Here is a 27,119-nt window from a genome sequence, read left to right on the forward strand (position 1 = left end):
ATTATTTGGACACCAGAACAGAGGACATGTTTAGCGTAAACCCAATACAGCATTCCAGGAAAAGTTTTGGGGATGCTTTGCTCCAGCAGGACCTGGCCAGCTCACCATCGTAGAATCCAACATGAATTCTATTGTGTATCAGAGGTTGCTTGAGGTTGCTTGTAAGATTATCTGTGAAAAATTTAAATTGAAGCGAAACTGGACCCTGCAACATGATAATGACCCAAAAATTACCAGTAAATCCACCAAGGACTGTCTGAAAAGAAATGGAGAGTCCTGGAATGGCCGCGTCAAAGCCCAGACCTTAATCCCATTGACATGCTGTGGGGTGATATGAAAAGGGCTGTACATGCAAGAAACCCATCAAACATCTCACAACTGAAAGTATTCTGCGTTGAGGAGTGGGGCAAACTTTCTTCAGACCAATGTCAAAGATGGTAGGTCGATGGTTACAAAAGTTATTTCAGCCAAAGGGGTTAACACTAGCTTTTAAGCGGTAGGGTGTCCTAACTTTTTCCTCAGTTAGAATATGCATTTTTGTTGATATATTTGGTTTAATGAGTAAAACAATGTTATTTTTTATTGTTTACCTGCAATTAAATCACTTTATTTTCCAGAGATAATCAGACATTGCAATGTGAACATTTGTTTGTAAAGAACTGAATATTTAATGGGGTGTCCTAATTTTCTCATGATGTCAATGTTGCCTTGAGATGGAAGGTCAATTTGTTCTGCTCATAACCCAACTCAAATCTTCTATATCTGTTCATATGACTTAAACAAGGAAAATAACACTCATACATGCAATTGAAATAATTTCACTGTTTTTGCATCATAATTATCTGTCAGTTAAATTGAGTTGCAGTCACTATAGAGTGGTCATACCGTACATGTCTTCTTATAAATCATAACAAAATATCGGCAAATTGATGGTTCATGACATAAAGAACTCGTGTGTCAGGTCACTCATATCTCAAGGCACAACTGAACACTACAGTAAATATAGTGAATGAATGGATTAGAGGCAGAGATGGGTGTCAAGGTCATCAAAACCTTTAATTTGCTCATAGATGCGAATGTGCGCGTAAATGGTAGTTTGCCTATATAAGTCATGAGATTGACTCTCACGACCAGTCCATAAAAAAACTAGGGCTGTAAAAATTATCGCGTTAACGGGCGGTAATTATCTTTTTTAATTAATCACGTTAAAATATTTGACGCATTTAACACACATGCCCCGCTCAAACAGATTAAAATGACAGCACAGTGTAATGTCCACTTGTTACGTGTGTTGTTTGTTGTTTTTGGGTTTCAGCAACATGAGCATTGTGTAATTATTAAGCTACTAGTTTATTTTTTGATTGAAAATTTTACAAATTTTATTAAAACGAAAACATTAAGAGGGGTTTTAATATAAGATTTCTATCACTTGTATTAACATTTATCTTTCAAGAACTAGTCTAGAACTAGAATTTCTACTGGATAGAAGTCTTTCTATCCATGGATCGCTTTAACAGAATGTTAATAATGTTAATGCCATCTTGTTAATTTATTTTTATAATAAATACAGTACTTATGTACAGTATGTTGAATGTATATATCCGTCTTGTGTCTTATCTTTCCATTCCAACAATAATTTACAGAAAAATATGGCATATTTTATAGATGGTTTGAATTGCGATTAATTACAATTAATTCATTTTTAAGCTGTAATTAACTCAATTAAAATTTTTAATCGTTTGACAGCTCTAAAAAAAAAAAAAACACACTAAAAAATGTATACTGTATCTCAGTACATTTACTTTAAATTTGCCATTGAGCATTTTTACTCCAATAATGAGGTTAAATATTACGACTCCTTCCCTAATACCCCAAAAAATCCGCAACTGTAACAAAAATCCACCCAGAAGGAGGTAGAACATCACCCATGTGCAAGCGTTATATGCAATAATTGGATGGTTGCGGGGATGGTTGTACAACTTTCAATACCTTACACTCACTTCTCCTACCTTGTCAAATATAGTATTTTACACAGTCATGTGAAGAATCTTTGTAAAATAAGAAAAGGCGAATAAACGCTGTTTTTTGTTACTTCTCTCTTTCTTTACTAACAAATAGATACAAGGCAGACTGTATTAGGTTTCCTGAATCAGTCAGCTCTTGTCATTCTAGTCCATCTATCTTCGAGCAAATTGACTGTGTCGCCTAATAAAAGCAAATTCATCCACATTAGCTGCCAGGAAGGACAAAAGCTTCAAGCCAAGTTAAATGATAAAGTTCCTAACAACACTGTGGCTACGTGCTGCATGTACACAGTAACTCCTACAAGCCCAGAAACTCAATTTCATGTTGTATGCATTTGATTTTCAAGTAAAGCAATTAAGGCTGCAGCTATCGATTATTTTAATAGTCGATTAATCAATGAACTAGTTAGTTCGAATAATCGAGTAATCGGATAAGGAAAATAAAATACCTGAGCTGAGCCTCAAACGGTATAAAAAAAAATGAGGATGTATGTACAACAAAAGAACAATTGGCTAACTTACACAGCAAAAGTCCGCTAGCTTAAATGCTATAAAACGCTAACTTTTTAAAAAATTTTTACAATGCTCTTAACAAATGGTTCAGACACATATTCCCACAAAAAACGGCTATATATACCTAGAAACTACTTCACGAATGCATTAAAAAAAACATTAGCCCAAACAAAAACTTAGCTTATGTTGGTTTTAACAGGGAGCAGCTGGATTCAGCCACGTGAAATGAGGCAGACTAGAGGGAAGTGTATCCACCCAAATCAATAAAAGTAAATGCAAACACTTTCAAAACAAACCAATACATTGCCTCTTTAATTAAACGAATACTCAAAGCAGCAAAATTTTATTCCAATCTTTTTTCTAATCGAATACTCGAGTTAATCGATTAATCGTTGCAGCACTAGAAGCAATTCTGAACGTGACATTTGATGCATGAATTTTACTTATGGTAAAATATTGTCATTTTTATATAAGCCGTCATGTAATAAGCGTGTGTGAATGTGTTGCAGGTGCATTTTAACACACGGTTTGTCATGAAAACACTAATGACGATCTGCCCCGGGACGGTGCTGCTGGTCTTCAGCATCTCTCTGTGGATCATTGCTGCCTGGACTGTACGAGTTTGTGAGAGGTGAGGAGTACAATGTGTGTATCGCCGGAATCGACAATATGTTGGACATAAGCATGTGATTATTAGAAAAGGAAACAAATACAATTGTCTGGTTAACCACAATCTACCCCACTGGGTTTCCTTTTGTTGCTACATTAAAAAAATAATATTTTAATTGTATGATCAGCTCTGATTAAACTAAATGGTTAGAGTAACTTTGAATCAGGAGTCCCTAATTATTTTTGTTGTAGAAAATGGTTTCATGAAGTGTTTTGCCTGCATTCCAAGAACAAAAACCTTTACTCAGAAAATTTACTGTAATCTGAATCTGATCAGTAGTTTTGTATTTATAGTGGTTTGAAGTTTTATCAAGTATTTTTATGGTGTTAGATGAAAGAAGAACATATTCTACACAAAAGTAAGTATTTAACCCTTAACACCTTTGCCTATTTTGGCCGAATTTGCATGCCTTTGATTTGCCTTTACTTTTTTAAAGAAAAAAATGTTCACAATGGCCAGGTTGGGTCCCTTTTTTCAGGACACCATTACCTTCATGTCCAAACTGTTGTTTTCTTCTCTGATCAATTATAATCAACATTTTGGACCCAAAAAGGAAAAAAAAAAATCCCCAAATCTTTTGTCAAAATTTGTAATATTGATTTCCCATTGACATCCAAAATTTCTTGACGAACCGTTTTGAAGCTTGTTAATATTTATTCAACTTGTAGGATAAACGGACAAAATAAGACTGAAAGTTTTATATTTGACAACACAAACAGCAGGTATGTTCTTAGGCGTTTTTGGCTTTTACACATACTATGGTCAAAACAGGTTATATACAGTAGACCAACAGTGCTAAATAGTGAAAATATATGTATATTTCTACATAAATACATATTCATCATCCAACACAAAAAGGGTTTGATGATATTTCTTTGTGAGGTTAGGTATTGTACCCATCACCTTATCAAAAGTATATACCGGTACATGCGATCAAGCTTATTGAACACACATACACATCTATATACAAACTGAAAAGTTTGGTAGTGAAAAAAATATCAAATATAACATTAAAAAAGTCTTTTCAACAATACTGACAATAAACTACTTCAGTTCCAATTTTTTCAGGCATGCAACTCAGTTTCCCCTTGAATAGAGCACAGAGCTTACGGCACACAATAGTCACATAGCCAACTCTTCAACAACGACAAATCTAACCCAAACTCTTCCTTGAGTTGATGAAATAATGCATTAGCTTGCGCTAAATTTAGTTTTCGATTCATTCCGCACCTTTCAAAGTCACTCGCTCAATCCAACCGGCCGTCGCCCACTACCTCGCCTCCTTCTCCTTAGGTGGCGCCTCACTCAGCAATTTACTAAAAATGTTCACATTACTTCCGTCCTTTTTGACCTCACAACGTCTCCTAGGATATGTAGTCTTTCGTGGTGCTTTCGGTTTTGAAAAAGGACAACAAATGAGGGAAATATGGACATAAACACTTGGTCCATGCAGGGTTTTAATGCTTATTTCTCAGGGCAATAAAACTATAAAACTCAAATGACATAATCTCCCGGTTTACTTGGTCAATTGACTTCAACCAAAAACGGGCGTGGACCTCAACTTCCGCACTTTCAAATGAAAACAACCAGTGGCACATGGGTGACGTAATTACAGCGTGACGAGGCTTCAAAGATGATATGCATGATTTTGTCGCCACCAACACGTTCGGTGTTAAAGGGTTAACGCTTTCAGGGTCAATTGTCACACCAGTGTACAGTTATACAAAAAAAAAAAGACTACAGGCAAGTGACTATTTTCGGTCATTGAAAAAAAACTTAAATATTAGCAGTTAGTATTGTATATAGTTTTCAAAATTATTAATATTTCTAAATTCTTTTTATATCATGAGATAAAAATTAATTAATACAATGATAATAAAAAACACTAAATCATAATAAAAAAGGAATAAAATAATAAAAACAACTGAAACAGAAATACACTATTTATGGTGCCAAGTAACACGAGAACACTCATTTTTTGTGTTTAACAAAAACAATTAAGAAATCTGGTAATATTTAAAACTGAGAAGTTATATGTATGTTATCATTTCAAGAATTTAGACAAGTTTAAGGTGAAGAAGGTCCTAAACGATTAATTGGTTATCAAAATAGTTGTCGATTAATTTGCTAATCGATCAGGTGTCGATTAATTGTTGAACCTCTATCCGGGTTGCCACAGCTCTGTAACCTAAAGGCCGAGTTATGCTTCCGCGTCAGACCTGCGCCGTCAAGGAAGACCCGATTTAGGACCCTGCGCCTGACGTGTACCGATTGATTTTTCAAACCCTAGCATCACGTCAACGCATATGGCGTGGCAGAAATGGACTGTGATTGGTCCGCTCAGACTGTTGTTCCCGGTTCAGCACGAAATTCGCCCCATTGTAAAACATTATTTTTCTACACGCAAAAATGGACCAAGCCGACGGGAGTATCATTGAAGAGCAAGTCTCATCAAGACATCATAAAGATTGCCAAATGGCAAGGTCAGCGATTTAATAAAAAAATGGAAGAACCACCGAGACTTGTGTGTTCGGAATCGAGTGGCCACACGAAGCGGTGACCCAGTCGGCCAAAAACTGCCAGGTTTTTATCACTTCATGTCGTATTTTTGGTTGGTGCACTTGATCATTTTTTGTGTACATACTGTATGTTTGCTGTGAGTCTGTGACTTATTTACGTGTCACATTTCAAGTATATGAAGAATAAAGCACAGGTTTGGTGTTAAAAGAGTTGTTTTGATGTTTAATTTTCAACAACAGACAGTTCACACACGATACATCACTGATTGAGAGTGCCTCGGTGCTTTTATGATAATGTTAACATCAAGGCTTCCAACGCAGTTTGGGAAGTTCCATAGATGCCAGAAATCTGCTATGGCTTCCCACTGACTGGTTATAGAACACGGCACACAAATCAAGCTGGAGGGCTTTGCAGACCTCGGACAAAACGGTGGACGCAGTTTGAAGCTAGCCGCCACAGCTAGCTGGTTTTCACCCGTGGCTAGAACTCTCTATGAAGCATCAAAAGTTGGACAGACCGCCTCGAAACCGTCGCCTGCGTTGCCTGAGCCTCAACATTTGTATGATCAACATTTATTCAATGTTCATGAGCTGAAGATCCACATTCAAACATTCCATCTTGCATTGTTTATTTTTTTCTCCGTTAAACTAGACAAGATAAAGTCAACAAGCATGCCCCAAAACCGTACAAACATAACGCCACACCCCTCTTGTGGCTTGGCGGTGAATTACAGAGCAACGCGTCACCTGGCCGGAGAACCATCGAATGTCTAATGACGACGTAGTCGCTGCGCCGTCAACGCAACGCGGGAGCATAACTCAGGCTTAAGGCTTTGCCAACTTTGACAAACTGTCTGGATTATGTCTACCTCTCAAGCAAAACAAGGATATGCATTCATTTGGCATGGTTGTGCTACGTTATTTAGCATGTGGATCCATTGACCGGGGCAAAGATAAAGTGTTTACACGTGCATATATATTCAGTCGGTAATGGAAATTAAAATGGATGGAGCAATTCAATAATCTTTGTGGATGCTGGCAATTGATTACCAAATGATATATTTCTTTGCCAATGTGATTATACATGAGGAAAAAGAGCCCTCCCTCCCTTCAGTCATGGTAGCATAAACTAACTTGAACCTCGTATCATGGCTCTTTTAATCGTCATTATTAAATGTTGGCATTATTACATTGAAAACATCTTGCATGAACATTAAAAATAAGATATACCTTCTACAGAGGACTTGTCGCTTGCCACTTAAAGTTCTTTTCCTGCAGGTTCTTCAATGTGAAGCGGTGTTCTGGCAACAAGGAGGCATTTTGTGCTAGTCAACATTTTGATCTAGTTGCAGTACTATTTCTGGCCATCAAACCTACATTGTGCACTTTTAACATGCTTTGTTCTAAAATGCGAACAAAGGCACTTCAGGGGCCAATCAAATTAGAGGCAGGGCCAGTGCCCCTGTGGCCCCACACCTAAAACCGTGACTGCTTAGAAATCAAGAACAAAAGAGGGGAGCAAAAATGATCAAGGACAAACAGAAGAAAATAATTTTTTGATGCTTCTTAAGATGATCCGATTTGTTTGGCAGCCTTTCTAATGTATCATCCCTGTTTTTAATTTCTTCAAGGGCAAAAACAAGGCAATATGGGGAATTAAGCATTGGTTAATAAGCTTATTTAAATGCATAAATGCCCTGCTGGTGGGAAGCCCTCATTTGGGTGGCATCCAAGTTTAATTGGCATTGCCTCTCCTCCGCGAGCCAAACTAATGAATGGGACAAAAAAGGGCGGCAAATGAGGTGCAAAACTTTCAATGTGGCAGCGGTCTCCAGTCATGGCAAAGAATGCACTTTTGAAGACATTCATGGCTATAATCTACTGGTACTGGATGTGTTTCTGATGAATATTTTTTGAGAAGGAAACATTGTGTTGGATTTGCAAATGGCTTGGTTGCTACGGTAACCGGTGTGTGAGTGTGTGTCCATGTGAGCACAGATACTACAGTCTATTGGAGCTAAAAGAGCTCCAGCCATGCATTTCTCTGTATTTTGTTTCCAGGCTTAATCTGATACTTTTGTTTAGCCTTTTCATTTATACAGCATTTATATTTCTACAGCGAAACAATTGAATCCAAATGTAAGTAGTAAAATTTCATTATATATTATTGTGTAATATTATCTCATGAATAACGTGATTTTGAAAGATGAAAGATGTATAAGTTTTATTACATTGTAGGGGGGTATATTGACTCATATCTGTTGAGACGATTTATATCACGATTCACAGGTCACGATTCGATTCAATCACGATTAATCCTGACGCTGCACTTGAAGACGATTTTTGCGTTATTTGTATTTAACTTTAGAAAAAAATAAATAAATCAAAATGGACATTAGTACATTTAGGTAAGGCAAGGCAAGGCAAATTTATTTATATAGCACAATTCAACACAAGGCAATTCAAAGTGCTTTACATCACATGAAGACCATAAAAATCACATTTAAATCAACACAACCTAAAAACCAAGACAAAAGATCGCATTTAATCACAGAATAAAAATAAATAAATAAAAATAAAACAAAAATAAAAATAAAGCAAAAACTACTACTAATAATAATCATTGAAATCAGCAATGGAGATAAGCACAAGAGGAATAGAAGGCAGGTAGATTGAAATATATAGACAGTTATGGATATGCAGTGCTAAACAAAAGCATTTTTAGCCCTGATTTAAAGGCGCTAACAGTTTGAGCATACTTCAGACGTTCGGGTAACTTGTTCCAGAGGTGAGGAGCATAATAACTAAATGCTGCCTCACCCTGCTTGGTTCTTGTTCTTGGAACATGCAGAAGACCCGTTACAGACGACCTTAGGGGTCTAGATGTCTCATAGGAATCTAACAAGTCAAGCATGTATTTTGGTCCAAGGCCATTAAGTGTTTTGTAGACGAGCAGTAGTATTTTATAGTCTATCCTTTGACTCACTGGAAGCCAGTGTAGCGATTTCAAAACTGGTGTAATGTGGTCCAACTTCCTTGTATTTGTGAGGACTCTGGCTGCAGCATTCTGTATTAGCTGCAGCTTCCTGATTGATTTTTTATCAAGACCCGTAACTATACCGTTGCAATAGTCCAATCTGCTGAAAATGAATGCATGCATAAGTTTTTCCATGTCTTGTTGAGTCAGAAGCCCCTTAATTCTGGTTATATTTTTTAGGTGGTAATAAGCGGATTTAGTGACGGACTTTAGATGGCTATCAAATTTTAGGTCTGAGTCAATAATTACGCCAAGGTTTCTGACTTGATTTGTAGCTGTAAGTGACATTGTGCTAAGTTGCCTGCTTATCTTTGGCCTTTCCTTTTTTGGCCCAAAAATGATCACCTCTGTCTTCTCCACATTTAACTGGAGAAAATTCTGGCACATCCATTCATTGATTTGATGAATACATTTACTCAGGGAGACTAAGGGACTATAATCATGTGGGGACACAGAAATGTACAGTTGTGTGTCATCTGCATAGGCGTGATAGGAGATGTCATACTGTTCCATTATCTGAGCTAACGGAAGCATATAGATGTTAAATAAGAGTGGTCCAAGAATTGACCCTTGAGGGACTCCACACGTGAATTTGGTTCGTTCTGACTGATAGTTTCCAATTGACACAAAGAAATCCCTATCATGTAAATAGGATGTGAACCACTGAAGAATAGTGTCAGTAAGCCCTACCCACTGTTCCAATCTGCTGAGTAGTATGTTGTGATCAACCGTGTCAAATGCGGCGCTGAGATCCAATAGTAGCAGAACAGATGATTTGCCTGCATCGGTATTCCGACGAATATCATTTAGGACTTTGATAAGCACGGTCTCGGTGCTGTGTTGTGGCCGAAATCCAGACTGAAATGAGTTAAAAAGATTGTTTTGCATCATAAAAGTCTGGATCTGTTCAAACACAACCCTTTCGATAATTTTCCCCACGAATGTCAGATTTGATATTGGCCTGTAATTACTAATGGTTGAGGCATCCAGATTAGGTTTTTTTAGGAGAGGTTTTATTACTGCAGTTTTTAAAGTCTGAGGAAACTCTCCTGTTTGGAGGGAAGTATTTATAATTTGAAGTATGTCTGGGGCTATGCAATGAAAAACAGTTTTGAAAAAGTTTGAAGGAAGGATGTCAAGGCAGCATGTTGTGGGCTTTAATTTCGACACAATTTCTGTTAAAGTGGCATAGTCCAAGAGGCTAAACTGTCTAAGATTGACGTGGGGGACATTTTGGGAGGCGTTTAGTGTAACATTTGTTAATCCGGAGTTGCACACAGTCTGTCTAATCTTTAGTACTTTGTGTGTAAAGAATGCGAAGAAATTATTACAGGACACCTCAGATGCCAATTCCTGAGGTATTGATGCTTGTGGGTTTGTCAGTTTGTCAACAACAGAAAATAGTGTGCGAGTATTGTTGGTGTTTCTACTAATGATCTCTGAAAAATATGATTGTCTAGCATTTTTCAGTTCCTGGTTGTATTTGCGAAGACTCTCTTTGTAGATATCATAAAAAACTAGGAGTTTGTTTTTTCGCCATCTGCGTTCTGCTCGTCTACAAACTTGCTTTTGTTTTATAGCTAGTATGGCATTTCTCCAGGGTGACCTCTTCTTTCTTGACAAAGTTTTTGTCTTAATCGGGGCAATAGTGTCCATTACAGTCATCACACTGGAACTGAAACTATTTACAAGTTCTTCCACTGGAGCTATTGTAGGGGTAAATGATGAGGCATAGGCCTGTGTGAATAACGCACATGTGTTATCACTTATGTAACGCTTCCTAATTACCTCTGTTTCCCTTTTCAGAAGATGGACAGGGGTGGTCATTTTAAACATAATGCAGTAGTGATCAGACAGAGCAACATCATTCACTGTTTATTATTTATATCAATTTATTCCTGAAACCTCAACCAGCACTAAAAAAAAAAAAAATGTTTTATGTTTTAACAACCTATGCCTTTCATTTTCATTCACATTTTCTCTTTTTTAGTGCAAACCTGCTTAAATGCAAGATTCTAAATACTCCATGCCTCCATTTTTGCAGTCAAAGTCACAATGAGCCCGGATTTCAGACATATAAAAGGAATAATCCGAGCAACCACTACAGGGCAACGTACACAAATCTCTACTCGGATTAGTCTAATGTTGTTGTTACTTCACTCGCTGCCAACAACTGGATGGGAGTAGAAGTACAACCACTGAATTGTTTATTTCTACAATAAACACATTTAATAGTTAGAAGTTCTATATGCATCAGTACTCCGTTTTTTTTTTTTAATTATGGTCTGTGACCAAATATAAAATCAAGTGTTTTGAGACATTAATTTTATTATTTTCTTTTTTTTTTTTTTGTTTTTTTTGTTTTGTTTTGTTTTTGTCTCGTCATGTAATTTAAAATTTTGAAAAATAAAATCTTTGATTTTTTTTTTTTTTTATCATTTCATAATTCATTTTATATATAAGTAAGTTATATCATGAAACATTTTTAAATGATTACATCTATAATGGAAGTAATAGTAGTGGTAGTATTATTTATAATATTATTTTTCATTTGACCATTTGGATGTAAATTTGATTAATTACACATTTCTGCTCAAGAGACATTAATTTAATCAATGTCGATTTTTCTTTAAATGTTATGCTCATTTACTTTTATTTTTACATTTCTGTTCGATAATGAAGTTTACCAATATTATGATTATTATTTCATATTTCAGCACTCTAATCAAATCAAATTTATTTCTATAGCCCTTTACAAAAACCCAAAAGGTCCTCAAAGTGCTTTACAACAACGACCGACATAGTTCATGATAAATAAAAGGCAGGAAAGTACTTATACAAAGACATTAAGGGAAAAAAGGTAGGTATTCACGCGCAAATTTGAGATATGAGAAAATGGGAATCTACGCATTTTCAAAATATTAACAAAAATACTAAAATAAATATACTACCTCCTATGATCACCTTTTAACTTAATTTTGCATGTTTTGTGCAGGTATCACGATGCACAGGATGTGACCAGCAACTTCCTGGGAGCTATGTGGCTGATCTCCATCACTTTCCTGTCCATTGGCTACGGAGACATGGTCCCTCATACCTACTGTGGCAAAGGAGTGTGTCTGCTCACTGGAATCATGGTGGGTACTAGGGATGCACCACTTCCTGTAACGATACTAATCTGTACTACTCAAAATATTCTGTGTGCAATATAGCAGTTAGCGAATAGCTTTTCTCATAAGCAGGCATGAAAATCACTCACCTTTCAGCGAAATTCGCCGTTGTGAAGTAAAAAAGGGTGACCTACGTGAATTGTGTAGATCCGAGGAGAACATTTTGGGGGGGGGGGGGGGGTTGTATTTGGGGGGGGGGTCGTAATCCATCTAACTAACGATATGTTTTATTGAAGTTGCTAAGCCTGTCGCGATATGCAATGAGTCCATTTATCGCAAGGTAAATAAAAATGAGGGCGGTAATTTTCATGGCTGCGTTCTATCACCGTGTGCATGCATACATTTGTGCGTGTGTGCAGATGACATATGAGACTCCAGTTGTTGTGTCCAGATGTTTATTGGTCAACAACACGCCATAGAATTACAGTTGACACATACACAATAAGGAAACACATCTAAATTAAACACTGTAAACGTTAGCATTGCTACACCGAGAGTAATGGGGGAAAAAGACAACCTATTTTAGCCTGCTATAAAACATTGGGAGTCTTTTCCAAAACGCAAACTTGCAGTTAAAAGGTGACACTCAAACATGAAAAATCTCTGATTTAACAGCATTTTCAAATGAAAAAATGAGAAAAAAAAATCTATTAGTGACACCACAAGCAATGACAAAAAGTGCTTTTTGCGGAGTGTATAGTTGTTAGCGGTTTAGCGGACATACTTCCGGTGAACATTTCAAAATAAAAGCACGTCACGTTTGCCATATAAATAACGATTTCTGGAGTTAATCCCACATATTTCAGAATTAATACTATAATATGTAAATACTATAATACTACAGAATTCAGATTCTACACTAAGAATAACTTTAAAATACCACCCTTTTTAAAAAAATATGATTGGCAATCAATATTATAATTATTATACTATTATATATAGTAGTAGTATACTATAATAATAATGCTAGATGTTTTTTTAAGAATTGTTTTGAATTATGTTGGAAAGGCGAAGCAGGCGAAGTGTTCTGAATCTGTTTACATTCCATTCTTTCACACTAGTAAATGCTATCAGCTAAGCCTGCACAATATATCGTTTGAACCATCGCCATCGCAATGTGCACATGTGCAATAGTCACATCGCAGGACATGCAATTGTTTTATTATTTTTTTCAACATTTAAACTTTTGTTTTACTTGATAAACGCAGCAAGTGTGCGGATATTGGATTAAACTGAGTTATATAAATTAGGGCCGATGGCGCTATTTTTCATAGCATTGTAATTGGGTGAAAAGGGTCGGGTTTTTATTTAAAAACAACATACATTCATGTTTTTCTGCTTCATGCTCGTACAGCACCACAGTGTCTCACTGTCCCTCCTGCTAGGCAGAGTGACAAAACTGTTTTTCTTGGTCAACAGTGCACCTATCCCAAACGTAGCTCTTCAAGTTATTTGGTGAAAATTTTTCTCGTTTTAATATCGCCAACTCCCCAAAATGGCAATGATAGTTTTTTCCAATATCGTTCAGGCCTACTATCAGCATTTGACCTCATTGTTTATGTGTGATTTATTGTTATTTACATGTTTATTTGTACTTTAATTAAGAATTTCAAAATGTTTTTGTGAATAATAAGCGTCAACAAAAATTTCATTGCTAAATTAGTTAAACAAAATGAAAAAAAAAATGAAAAAAAATTACTATTCGACCAATTGTAAAAATAGTCGGCTGACCAATCGGGAGAAAATTAGCCGTTTGGGACAGCCCTACCGGAGCATATTTCCTCCACACCTTTTTAACCCCTGACCCATTTTCATGCCTGCATAAGAGTTCACATGTGCTTGTGTCAAGCTCTCTCTTGCACTCTCTCGCTCTCTTCTACTCTTTCTGTCTGTCAGTGCAATCATCACCTTGTTTGAAAGGTCAACAGATTAAGAGCGCACTTTGCCTGGGAAATTCTGTTGTTTGTGTAACACGGACACCCCCGGAGTCAATTCCTGAATTAGCCTGCTTCTGTGTGTTTGTTGGTGCAAAAACAAGATAGAGCCCATTAATGCTCACGTATGTGCATGTGTCCTTGTTGCATAATGGTCCCCTCTTACCAGAGTGTCACTCTCGCTCATTCTCCTGTCTTATCTTTTTCTGTTCCCTCACTGCCCATCCACTACTCCTCATCCTCTGCTGGGCCCAGTGTTTATTTCTGCCCCCCACCCCACCCCCCGTCTGTCTCTCAGTGCCCCTTTCATTGCTTCACTTCTCTTCTGACTCGCCTGGATTCCTCTCAAACAGATTGTGGCAGTCTGCGTCGCTCTCCACCACAACGTCTACTTTCTGAGTGATGGAAGACGATTAGTCCAATCTGAGGCAATGATAGGGTTTTTAAGTCGTTTCAAATGTCCCCAAAACTCTGGCGACTTTGAGACATTTTATAAGGTCAGGCAAAGGAAAGAGGATTGAAATGGAACATGTTACCAATGATTGCTTCCCTCAAAGGACATGTAGCACAAGGAGACTAATTGTTAGACGCCACACAGTGGGTGCGGGCCTCAATTTGGGATGATGCATTTTTTAATATCTTACCTAATCGCATTAACGTTCTGAACGACAGAATGATTTAATTCTCCAAGCGCATCAGCTGTCTTTCTCAGAGGCGCTTTTTTCCTTTAAATGCAAATTCATAGTGGAGATGCTTTCAAATCTATTTTCCGTCAAGTAATTGAGGATGTATTTTGAGTGTATTTGCTGAGAGGGAACATTGAGCACGGGTTATTATTATATAGGAGACAATTTTCGCCAAGACAGGCAAGGTGTTTGTGAAATTAATAATGCACCAACTCCGGGTGACCCGTGTGCACTTAGTCCCGCCCCCTGGCCCGCAGCAATATGGCCACACACAAATAATGTTTACTGCCCAGATGCGCCTGAAAAGCATCAACACAATTTTCGCTAAGAGAGTCTCTTCTACCCTGCAAAATGCATACTGCAAGGTTACTATGTTGGTTTTCCTTCGCAAGGAAAGTTTTACCGAAAAATTTGAGGCCATTTCTTTCTTTGGTAATCAGTTAATATAAAGTTGTTGTTTTAATCAATGGGGACAGAAACATTTACTTGTTTCTCATTTATACTACAGTGGGGCAAATAAGTATTTAGTCAACCACTAATTGTACAAGTTCTCCCACTTGAAAATATTAGAGAGGCCTGTAATTGTCAACAGGGGTAAACCTCAACCATAAGAGACAGAATGTGGGGGGAAGAAAAAAAACAGAAAATCAACGTTGTTTGATTTTTAAAGAATTTGTTTGCAAATCATGGTGGAAAATAAGTATTTGGTCAATACTAAAAGTTCATCTCAATTCTTTGTCATGTACCCTTTGTTGGCAATAACGGAGGCCAAACGTTTTCTGTAACTCTTCACAAGGTTTTCACACACTGTTGCTGGTATTTTGGCCCATTCCTCCATGCAGATCTCCTCTAGAGCAGTGATGTTTTGGGGCTGTCATTGGGCAACACGGACTTTCAACTCCCTCCACAAATTTTCTATGGGTTGAGATCTGGAGACTGGGTAGGCCACTCCAGGACCTTGAAATGCTTCTTACGAAGCCACTCCTTTGTGGCTTCATGGCTGTGTGTTTGCGATCATTGTCATGCTGAAAGACCCAGCCACGTCTCATCTTCAATGCCCCTGCTGATGGAAGGAGATTTTCACTCAAAATCTCTCGATACATGGCCCCATTCATTCTTTACTTTACACAGATCAGTCGTCCTGGTCCCTTTGCAGAGAAACAGCCCCAAAGCATGATGTTTCCACTCCCATGCTTCACAGTGGGTATGGTGTTCTTCGGCTGCAATTCAGTATTCTTTCTCCTCCAAACACGAGAACCTGTGTTTCTACCAAAAAGTTCTATTTTGGTTTCGTCTGACCATAACACAATCTCCCAGTCCTCTTCTGGATCATCCAAATGCTCTCTAGCGAACCTCAGACGGGCCTGGACGTGTACTGGCTTCAGCAGGGGGACACATCTGGCAGTGCAGGATTTGAGTCCCTGGCGGCGCATTGTGTTACTGATAGTAGCCTTTGTTACTGTGGTCCCAGCTCTCAATAGGTCATTCACTAGGTCCCCCCTGTGTGGTTCTGGGATTTTTGCTCACCGTTCTTGTTATCATTTTGACACCATGGGGTAAGATCTTGCATGGAGCCCCAGATCGAGGGAGATTATCAGTAGTCTTGTATGTCTTCCATTTTCTAATAATTGCTCCCACCGTTGATTTCTTTACACCAAGCGTTTTACCTATTGCAGATTCAGTCTTCCCAGCCTGGTGCAGGTCTACAATTTTGTCCCTGGTGTCCTTCGACAGCTCTTTGGTCTTGCCCATAGTGGAGTTTGGAGTGTGACTGACTGAATTTGTGGACAGGTGTCTTTTATACCGATAATGAGTTAAAACAGGTGCCATTAATACAGGTAACGAGTGGCGCCTCGTTAGACCTCGTTAGAAGAAGTTCGACCTATGTCACAGCCAGAAATCTTGCTTGTTTGTCGGCGACCAAGTACTTATTTTCCACTCTAATTTGGAAATAAATTCTTTAAAAATCAAACAATGTGATTTTCTGTTTTTTTTTTCACATTGTATCTCATGGTTGAGGTTTACCCATATTGACAATTACAGGCCTCTCTAATATTTTCAAGTAGAAGAACTTGCACAATTGGTGGTTGACTAAATACTTATTTGCCCCACTGTATATTTTTACTAGGTTTGAGGCCATTTGTTGACCAATCACTTTAAGAAATATATAAACCCAGGATCAGAGGTGGATAGAGTAGCCAACAATTTTACTCAATTAAGAGTAGTGTTACTTAAAACTATTATTACTCAAGTAGAAAAGTAATCAAAAGTAAAAGTAGTCATCCAAAAAATGTACCCTAATTTTCAGGATATCAGCCGCTTCTTTTTTCCCCTCATTTTGAATCCTGTGGATTATAGTCCAATGCAGCTTATTTGTTAATTTATAGGTAACAGGTTTATAGGTAACACTTTATTTGACAACGGCTTTAAAAGACTGTCGTAAGACCGCCATGATTATGACATGACACTCATGGGCATTAATGAATGCTTATGACAGATGTCATTAAGTGTCATCAGGCAAATTTTGTCACTAACTCCAAAAATGTCCAGCTCCTATCTTTTACATCCATTCAAAAGTGAGATAATTTGCCAGATGACACTAAATGACATCTTTCATATGCATTTGTTAATGCTCCTGATAGTGTCATGTTATAATTGTGACGGTTTTATTTAGGGGTGTGACAAAATATCGAAATGGTGATATATCGTGATACTTTGTATCCCAAAAGGTTATCGATATCCTCCTGCCAAGTTTTAAAAAAGTGTCAATGTCTTAAAAAAAAAAAAAAAAAAAAAAATTTAAATGAACCAACAAGTTGCTACCAAAATCTTCCACCATAATAGTGTCTCAGTTAACTCTAAGGCTGCATTGACGGTGCTCGACGCCCAATCCATTTAGACTGGGAACGTTCGTTCATTCGAAACCAGAGCATACTGTCATTATGTCCGATTTTCAGGGCATTTACAGGTCACTTGCTGTTCAATTTAGAGCATTTACAGGTCATTTCCTGTTGAGTTTGAGTCACTGCCTATTCATTTGGGTGATTCCCAGGTCACTTCCTGTTCTATAACTCAATATAAAAAGGAAGTGATCCATAAAATACCCCAAAATCAACAGGTAAATGACCTTAAATAGCCCAAATTCAGCTTCAAACGGATTGAACGTCTATGGCCGTCAGTGGCAGCCAATGCCAGGCAATGAGGTAATTTTGGGCCATTTAAGGTCATTTTCCTGTTGACGTTCAGTTACTTCCTGTTGATTTTGGGGTATTTTATGGGTCACTTCCTGTTTGAGTTACAGAACAGAACTATTCTGTTTATTTTGAGTTACAGAACAGGAAGTGACCTGGGAATCACCCAAATGAATAGGCAGTGACTCAAACTCAACAGGAAATGACTTGTAAATGCTCTGAAATGAACCGCAAGTGACCTGTAAATGCCCTGAAAATCGTACAGAATGACTCAATGCTCTGGTTTCAAATGAACGAACATTCCCAGTCTAAATGGGTTGGGCATCGTGCACTGTCAAGGCACCCTTAGAGTTAACTGAGCCAATATTATGGTGGGAGATTTTGGTAGCAACTTGTTGGTTCCTTTTTTATTTTATTTTTTTCGACATTGCCACCTTTTTAAAACAATATCTTGGTCTTGGCAGGAGCATATCGATAACCTTTTGGGATACAAAGTATCACGATATATCACCATTTCGTATTTTGTCACACCCTTAATGGTGACTGTTGATTTTTCACTGATTTTGATTCATTTGAGGCCATTTCATTCGTTATCAATCAATTGCTTATTAAAATATTTAGTAATTCTTTCGATTAATGGGGACCGGTTGGTTCCCCATTGCAATGGAGACGGAAACAATTATTTGTGTCTAACTTAAATAATATTTTTACTGATTTTGAAGCCATTTCTTGACCAATCGTTTAATAAAATTGTTCTTACTCTGCCAAAGATGCACCTTCCCAACGAATGTTCATTCGCTGCCACCCTCCCAGTTTAAATGGATTGGACGTCTACTAGTGATAAATTCATTCCAATTCACAGCAGAAGCTTGTTTTTCTTTTTATTGGTTGTTTGTAGAATATCCTAGAATGATTTCCTGACCAATGTATTGATAATTGTTGTATCGCCATATCGTCAGATCATCGTTATCGTGAGCTTTGTATCGCAAATCTAACGTACCAAGAGGTTCCCACTCTTAGTTTTATTACAGTCTTATGATGCCACTGTCAAATAAAGTGTTACCAGTTACTGTATTTTCTGCACTATAAAACGCACCTAAAAGCCTTCAATTTTCTCAAAAGCCGATAGTGCGCCTTATAATCCGATGAGCCATATATATGGATTAATATTAGTTACTCATGGCATGACATTCCCTTTAACTCAGCTTCATCTAGTGCGGGGGTCGGCAACCTGTGTTTTAAGAGCCGCATGCGGGTCTTTAGCGCTGTCCTAGTGGTTCCCTGGAGCATTTTCAAAAACGTTTGAAAATGGAGAAAGATAGGGGAGGAAATACTAGTATATATTTTTTTGTTTTGATATGGTTCCAGTAGGAGGACATAAATGACACAAACATTCTTAACGTTTTCAAATGCTGTAAAAATGTGTAGAATAATGAAGATTTGCGTCATAGCCTGCGACACACGTTTCTATCAGCAGGGCGGGATGCCAGGCTGGTGGCTATTGTGAACAAACCGGCAGCCGAGTTGGGAGTGAGCGAAAAAGTGCGATTCCATTACTTCTGAAGAACTTAGAGGAGCGCAAAAATTGATTAAAGAAGTGGATTGCATGGCCAAAGTCCACTACTGCTGCCATTTTTTGTTGCAACCCAGGAGATAATAAAGCGTGGAAAACCGTTCACAGATGGTGAGTACATGAAGGAGACATTCATCAACATAGCAGAACACCTATTTGCAGACTTCAAAAACAAAACCGAGATAATACAGAAAATCAAAGATATGCCCAGATAAGGGGCATGTTATGCACGTTCCATTTTCTAGTTTTTCGAAACCTCAAAATAAAAATGACATCAAAAATCAGATTTCTTTATTGCATTTCTTTAATTTCATAAAAGCAATGAAACAATTCATTAATAATGTAATGAACTTAAACTTGAGGTGGCATCACACAACAGAGTAGTCAGATGGTAGTCAGGTGTGCCATGTAGTCCGAAAATTACGGTACTCAAGTACAAGTAAAAAAGTATTTGGTGAAAAGAATACTTACGTAATGAGTAACATGTAATTAACTGCTTACATTTTTGTTTGATTTTTTTTTTTTTTTTTAATACAATGATATTTTTTTATTCCCAGCACAAAGTTATCTTTATGAACTATTGTTATAATGATACTGCACAATAACCCACTACAAAACCATACTAAACCAAACAAATACAAAAAGATATATTTACTATACTAGTTTGAATAAAGAATAGTTCTGTCGTAGTTACTATTGTGAAATTAAAAGGATCATATCTCAGGTTTTCTGTGGTCAATGGGTGCCAAATAAAAACTGGGAGAAACTCATTGGTGAAATTGGTAGAGCTGATCTTGTCATCGCTGGCAAAAAAAAATAATCACTCTAATATGTAGAATAAAGAGGAAAAATATAACGACTCTTGTGTAGCCCAAAGTAGCAGAGTAAGAGTAGCGTTTTTTTCTTCACAAATGTACTCGAGCAAAAAGTATGGTTTCGTAAAACTACTCTCAGAAGTACATTTTTCTCAAAAGGTTACTCAAGTAAATGTAACTGAGCACATGTAATGTATTACTACCCACCTCTGCCCATGATTCCTCTGGGCAAGGTCACTCTCCCACAGAGTTACTGTGAAATTCGTAGTCTCTAAGTAAAGTTGGAAAGACAGACTGACAATAGTAATAAATAAGTTTTATTTTGCACTTTTAAAACCTCAAAGATGTTTTACAAACACTAAAAGCAAGACACCAGAGAGTAAAAGGAAATGAGGAAGAAAGGGGAAGAAGGTTGACGGGTTAATGGAGGTTTAATACTAATTGAAAAAGTTTGTTTTTTAATCGTTTTGTGAAGGTTGAAATGAGTCAGAGGCACAGATGTGTGGAAGGAGAAATTCTCGGAGAGTGTGGGGAAGCAATGGCGAAGGCCTTGTCCCTCAAGTAATGGTGCTTGGATTTGGTGGTGGGATATAATGGGTGGGAGTTAAAGGATTGAAGTCAGCGGAAGGGGTGATGTAGTGCCGCAAAAGGTCAGTAAGTTATGAGGGGCAAAGTTTTCGATGAATTTGTAGGTCATAGGCTTATCTTGAAGTGAATGCCCACTTTGCTCAGTTGCATTGGTAGTCAATGTGGCTGTTGGAGGGCAGGGGTGAGTAATTAGGCAGGTTCTATAACATACTGGAGACCATAAAGAGCTTAAAGGAAACTATTGCAGTAGTCAAGTCTGGAGGAAAATAAATACACATATCAGTGTTTCAACAACACATTTGCAGAAGGTGGGATGAAGGTGGCAAAATCGTGGAGGTGAAAGAAGGCTGTTTTTGTGATTTGATGAATGTAAGGTCAAAGATGAAGCCAAGGTTTCGAATCAGTGAAGAAGGCGTGAGTGTGTGAATATCAATGAAGGAGTCCTGAGAGAAGGTACGGAGGGATTGAAATCCAATGATGCTAAATTCAGATTTATTGTAGTTGAGTTTGAGGAAGGTTTAATACATTTTGTGTTGCTGAACTATCATATGACAACAGTTACTGTAAATAAACTCACTAACAGCATGTTTCCTTGCGTTTTAAAAGATAAAAAAAAACAAATCGGTGTGAAAAAATGGGAATGGCCATGTCTGTTCACTGATGACTTTCATGACGTCATTTCTTTTAGGTTGTGCCATTGTCATATTTTATGATCACTTTCAGACTTTCACGCAAAACCGAAATAAACAAGTTAATGAAAATGAAATCTTTGAGGACATACGTGAGGAGTTTATGATACAGTGGGGAAAATAAGCATTTAGTCAACCACTAATTGTGCAAGTTCTCGCACTTGAAAATATTAGAGAGGCTTGTAATTGTCAACATGGGTAAACCTCAACCATGTGAGACAGAATGTGGGAAAAAAAACAGAAAATCACATTGTTTGATTTTTAAAGAATTTATTTGCAAATCATGGTGGAAAATAAGTATTTGGTCAATACCAAAAGTTCATCTCAATACTTTGTTATGTACCCTTTGTTGGCAATAACGGAGTCCAAACATTTTCTGTAACTCTTCGCAAGCTTTTTACACACTGTTGCTGGTATTTTGGTCCATTCCTCCATGCAGATCTCCTCTAGAGCAGTGATGTTTTGGGGCTGTCGTTGGGCAACACGGACTTTCAACTCTTTCCACAGATTTTCTATGGGGTTGAGATCTGGAGACTGGTTAGGCCACTCCAGGACCTTAAAATGCTTCTTACGAAGCCACTCCTTTGTTGCCCTGGCTGTGTGTTTGGGATCATTGTCATGCTGAAAGACCCATCTTCATCTCATCTTCAATGCCCTTGCGGATGGAAGGAGATTTTCACTCAAAATCTCTCGATACATGGCCCCATTCATTCTTTCCTTGACACAGACCAGTCGTCCTGGTCCCTTTGCAAAAAAAAAAAAAAAAACCAGCCCCAAAGCATGATGTTTCCACCCCCATGCTTCACAGTGGGTATGGTGTTCTTCAGATGCAATTCAGTATTCTTTCTCCTCCAAACACGAGAACCTGTGTTTCTACCAAAAAGTTCTATTTTGGTTTCATCTGACCATAACACATTCTCCCAGTCCTCTTCTGGATCATCCAAATGCTCTCTAGCAAACCGCAGACGGGCCTGGACGTGTACTTTCTTCAGCAGGGGGACACGTCTGGCAGTGCAGGATTTGAGTCCCTGGCGGTGCATTGTGTTACTGATAGTAGCCTTTGTTACTGTGGTCCCAGGTCTCTGTAGGTCATTCACTAGGTCCCCCCGTGTGGTTCTGGGATTTTTGCTCACCGTTCTCGTTATCATTTTGACGCCACGGGGTGAGATCTTGCGTGGAGCCTCAGATCGAGGGAGATTATTAGTGGTCGTTTATATATTTATGATCTTTATTCCGGAATCTCACAGTGGGTCCATAGCACACACACACACCAACAAAGAGAAGAAAAAAAAAAGAATACCGTACATACAGATGTGTCTGTCTTCCGTTCTCTAATAATTGCTCCTACAGTTGATTTCTTTACACCAAGCGTTTTACCTAATTCAGATTCAGTCTTCCCAGCCTGGTGCAGGTCTACAATTTTGTCTCTGGTGTCCTTCGACAGCTCTTTGGTCTTGCCCATAGTGGAGTTTGGAGTGTGACTGACTGAGATTGTGGACAGGTGTCTTTTATACCGATAATGAGTTAAAACAGGTGCCATTAATACAGGTAAAGAGTGGAGCCTCTTTAGACCTATAAGAAGTTAGACCTCTTTGACAGCCAGAAATCTTGCTTGTTTGTAGGTGACCAAATACTTATTTTCCACTCTAATTTGGAAATAAATTATTTAAAAATCAAACGTGATTTTCTGTTGTTTTTTTTTTTTCACACATTCTGTCTCTCATGGTTGAGGTTTACCCATGTTGACAATTACAGGCCTCTCTAATCTTTTCAAGTATGAGAACTTGCACAATTGGTGGTTGACTAAATACTTATTTGCCCCACTGTATATTTAGGCTGTTGTTAGGCTTTAATGAAGATGACGGTAAACTGTTGCAAAATGCATCTTGCACTTGTCTGTGTAATCACCTTAATATTTGATTATATAGCACAACATTGCAGTTGTATGGTTGTGCAGGTTTAGGATTGCATTATGCCGATATGGTGGTTCTGTTTTTGTAGAAGTGGTGCTTATTATTTTTTGCATTTTAACTCTTCATATACACTGAATGGTAACAGGTAGGTTCAAAAGTTGATAATACACATTATTTTTTTGGCCGCTGTCATTCGGTCGTTAGAATTGCAGTGAATAATGAGTCTTGGCTATCTCTTTGACTTGCTACTTTGTACAAGTAAAGATGCTGATTAAAACAATGTAATTGAATCAGTAGGGAGCTTGTCAATTAAAACTGAATCCTATTACCTCAGTAAAGGCTAAATGTTTAATAGCAACCTTCTAATGATGAGCGCGTGAGTCTTGTAACAGTCGCAAAACAAGGGGGGTGGATGCTAAAGTCCCATGCCTGCCGCCGCGGGCTGCATCCTCCACATAAGCACTGACACTGACACACACACTCTTAAGAGGACTCCCACTCACACGAATGCACACGCACAGGCACGCGTGAGCGCTCCTCTCCTGTCGCACCCTCATCAGACTTTCCAAAGTGGTTTATTTTCACTGCTCATCAGAGAAGGAGTTATTAGCATTTGAGTTTTCGAGGGTAAACTCGCTCGGAAGTGAAGCCCGACAGGTTACACTTCAGGTGGCAGGTTAAAGGAACAAAATGTATCCTTTTGAATTGTAATGAGTCTATGCAGAGTGAAATCTCATGGTCATTACTATGACAACACATGAGAGTGCACCAGGTGTATGCAAAGTAGGAGGATGATGGACTGTGCAAGGGGAGTCTATGAACAAAGTACAGGCAAAGCTGCATTTTTCTCATGGCTAGGATTGGGCATCATTTGAATTTGAACAGTTCCGATTCTGATTCTTTTAATAGGCAGGGTCAAAAAAATTGCGTAGTTTATATTAATTTCTTAACTTCGATGATTTTTTTTTTTTTTTAATCATATGAACTTTAGATTAACTTTGCTATGGATTTCTCACAGGGCTATTTTTGACTTGTATATAAATATCAGTCTTTGAACTTGAATATGATGAAATTTCTTTCTGAAGGAGTGCACTTTCACAAAGATGTTTATTTTTCAAAAGCTCACGGAGAAAACATTTACACATATTCTTTTGCCTATGTTTTAGAGTGTCTTATGCTGCAGGACGTGGTCTGTCCCTTGATCTTATGTTGACTATTTTTTAAAAGTTTGATTTCTTTCTAAACTGATATATTGTTCATTTGTCCACAAGATGTTGCTATTGTAACTCCGGACTCTAGTTTTTCTTTGGTTTTGCTATGTGCACTTGGTTTCCCCTAGTGGTGACTTGCTGAAAGCAGCAGGCAAAAAGAACATTGGGTAACACTTTATAATAACTATCCGTTTTACTAGTTAATAGATAATTTGTAAACTGTTGATAAATGATTTATTGTTGATTTGTGAAGTATTTATTAACAGTTTGTTAAGCATTTACAGGGTGTTCCAATATGGTTGACCCCATTCTAAATGCCCATGCTAGTTGAAGGATCTTAATAAAACTATATACACTTTATGTTGAAGGTCATAAGTTTTATTGGTTAAATATACAAAGAAAAGTACAAATATTTGTTGGTTCTATGGCAGATTTTCATAAATGTGCAACATGAGCACTGCCTGCAAAATGCCCTATAAAAATGCTTTTTCTTTGAAATGAACGGCATTTCTTAACCTGAAAAGATAGAAATGTCAAACATTACACACAAAAACTTGAAACGTTTCTACACAAACTGTGTTTCAGGTTAAGAACACCCTGTAAATGATAACAAACTGTTAACAAATACTTCACAAATCAACAATAAATCATTTATCAGCAGTATACTAATGATCCATTAAGTAGTAAAACGGATAGTTATTATAAAGTGTTACCGAACATTGTTTTAGTTGGAAAAGAATCCTTGAGGTGTACAGACGCTACACACCTGCTCTGCACGACACATCGTTAGGAACCCTTGATAAAACAAAATCTGTAAGTTTGCACATTTTAACAGAGGGTCTGATATGATTTCGGTGTGTTTGTACTGTTACTTTGTTGTCATATATGTTAAGCGAAGCAACACGTTTTTGCGCTAAGCTGAATTAGCCACTTCGTTTGATTTGCTCATAATGGAGCTAGCCTTCATGTGACTTCTTCATGGTGTTCGGCAGCTATTTTTTTGGAATCGAAATTTAAAAACTGGAACGGTTAGTCCCTGATCCCATCGATGCTCGATGCCAAACCCTACTCGTGGCTTTACTAAAACAATTTTAAGCGCACTGGCGCACCTACACCTGGTTGTGTGCTTGATCCCGCCCTCTAGGTCACAGCATTATAGACACACACAAATAATTTTTACAGACCTGACGCCTGTGAATTAGATAACCCACTGCTGACTGACTATGCATCTCTGAAAAGCACTGCGCCGGGAGGGTGGCGTATCCTCTACGCTTATACGGCATGGTGACTAAGAGTGGGAACCTCTTGGTACCTCACGATACAATATGATTTGAGATACAAAGCTCGCGATAACGATGATCTGATGATATCCCGATACAACGATTATCAATACATTGGTCAGGAAATCATTCTAGGATATTCTACTAACAACAAATAAACAGAAAAACAAGGTTCTGCTGTGAATTGGAATGAGTTTATCACTAGTAGACGTCCAATCCATTTGAACTGGGAGGGTAGCATTCGTTCATTCGCTGCCATCCCTCCCACTTCAAACGGATTGAACGTCTATGGCCGTCAGTGGCGGCCAATGCCAGGCAATGAGGTAATTTTGGGCCATTTAAGGTCATTTACCTGTTGACGTTCAGTTACTTCCTGTTGATTTTGGGGTATTTTATGGGTCACTTCCTGTTTATTTTGAGTTATAGAACAGAACTGTTCTGTTTATTTTGAGTTACAAAACAGGAAGTGACCTGGGAATCACCCAAATGAATAGGCAGTGACTCAAACTCAACAGGAAATGACTTGTAAATGCTCTGAAATGAACCGCAAGTGACCTGTAAATGCCCTGAAAATCGTACAGAATGACTCAATGCTCTGGTTTCGAATGAACGAACGTTCCCAGTCTAAATGGGTTGGGCATCGTGCACTGTCAATGCACCCTTAGAGTTAACTGAGCCAATATTATGGTGGGAGATTTTGGTAGCAACTTGTTGGTTCCTTTTTTATTTTATTTTTTTCGACATTGCCACCTTTTTAAAACAATATCTTGGTCTTGGCAGGAGCATATCGATAACCTTTTGGGATACAAAGTATCACGATATATCACCATTTCGTATTTTGTCACACCCTTAATGGTGACTGTTGATTTTTCACTGATTTTGATTCATTTGAGGCCATTCGTTATCAATCAATTGCTTATTAAAATATTTAGTAATTCTTTCGATTAATGGGGACCGGTTGGTTCCCCATTGCAGTGGAGACGGAAACAATTATTTGTGTCTAACTTAAATAATATTTTTACTGATTTTGAAGCCATTTCTTGACCAATCGTTCAATAAAGTTGTTCTTACTTTGCCAAAGATGCACCTTCCCAACAAGTTTGACAACCAGGCAATTCAGAGTCTATAGATAAACCCAGAGAGACAGATTGATAGATAGATTACGGTGAATTACAGTATAATACTAATAGACTATAGATTGGCAGGACAAGACAGGTCAACCGTCAGTTGATCATTATATCAGTATTAGATCATTTGTAATATTGGCAGATGGCTGAACTGATGGGAGAAGGTAAAGTAGGTAGCC

General features: G+C 37.8%; 1 protein-coding gene across 2 annotated transcripts in view; it reads left to right on the forward strand.

The window, feature by feature from the left end:
* The window catches only part of kcnn3 (potassium intermediate/small conductance calcium-activated channel, subfamily N, member 3), a 218,485-nt gene that overhangs the window by 123,195 nt on the left and 68,171 nt on the right, over positions 1-27,119 (forward strand). For both annotated transcript variants that reach the window (XM_057834614.1, XM_057834615.1), the window contains exons 5-6: positions 3,047-3,168; positions 11,759-11,900. In XM_057834614.1, the coding sequence (XP_057690597.1) occupies positions 3,047-3,168; positions 11,759-11,900 (264 nt within the window). The remainder of the gene's footprint in view (positions 1-3,046; positions 3,169-11,758; positions 11,901-27,119) is intronic.

This window comes from Corythoichthys intestinalis, chromosome 4 (assembly GCF_030265065.1).
Source record: "Corythoichthys intestinalis isolate RoL2023-P3 chromosome 4, ASM3026506v1, whole genome shotgun sequence".
Classification (NCBI taxonomy): Eukaryota; Metazoa; Chordata; class Actinopteri; order Syngnathiformes; family Syngnathidae; genus Corythoichthys; species Corythoichthys intestinalis.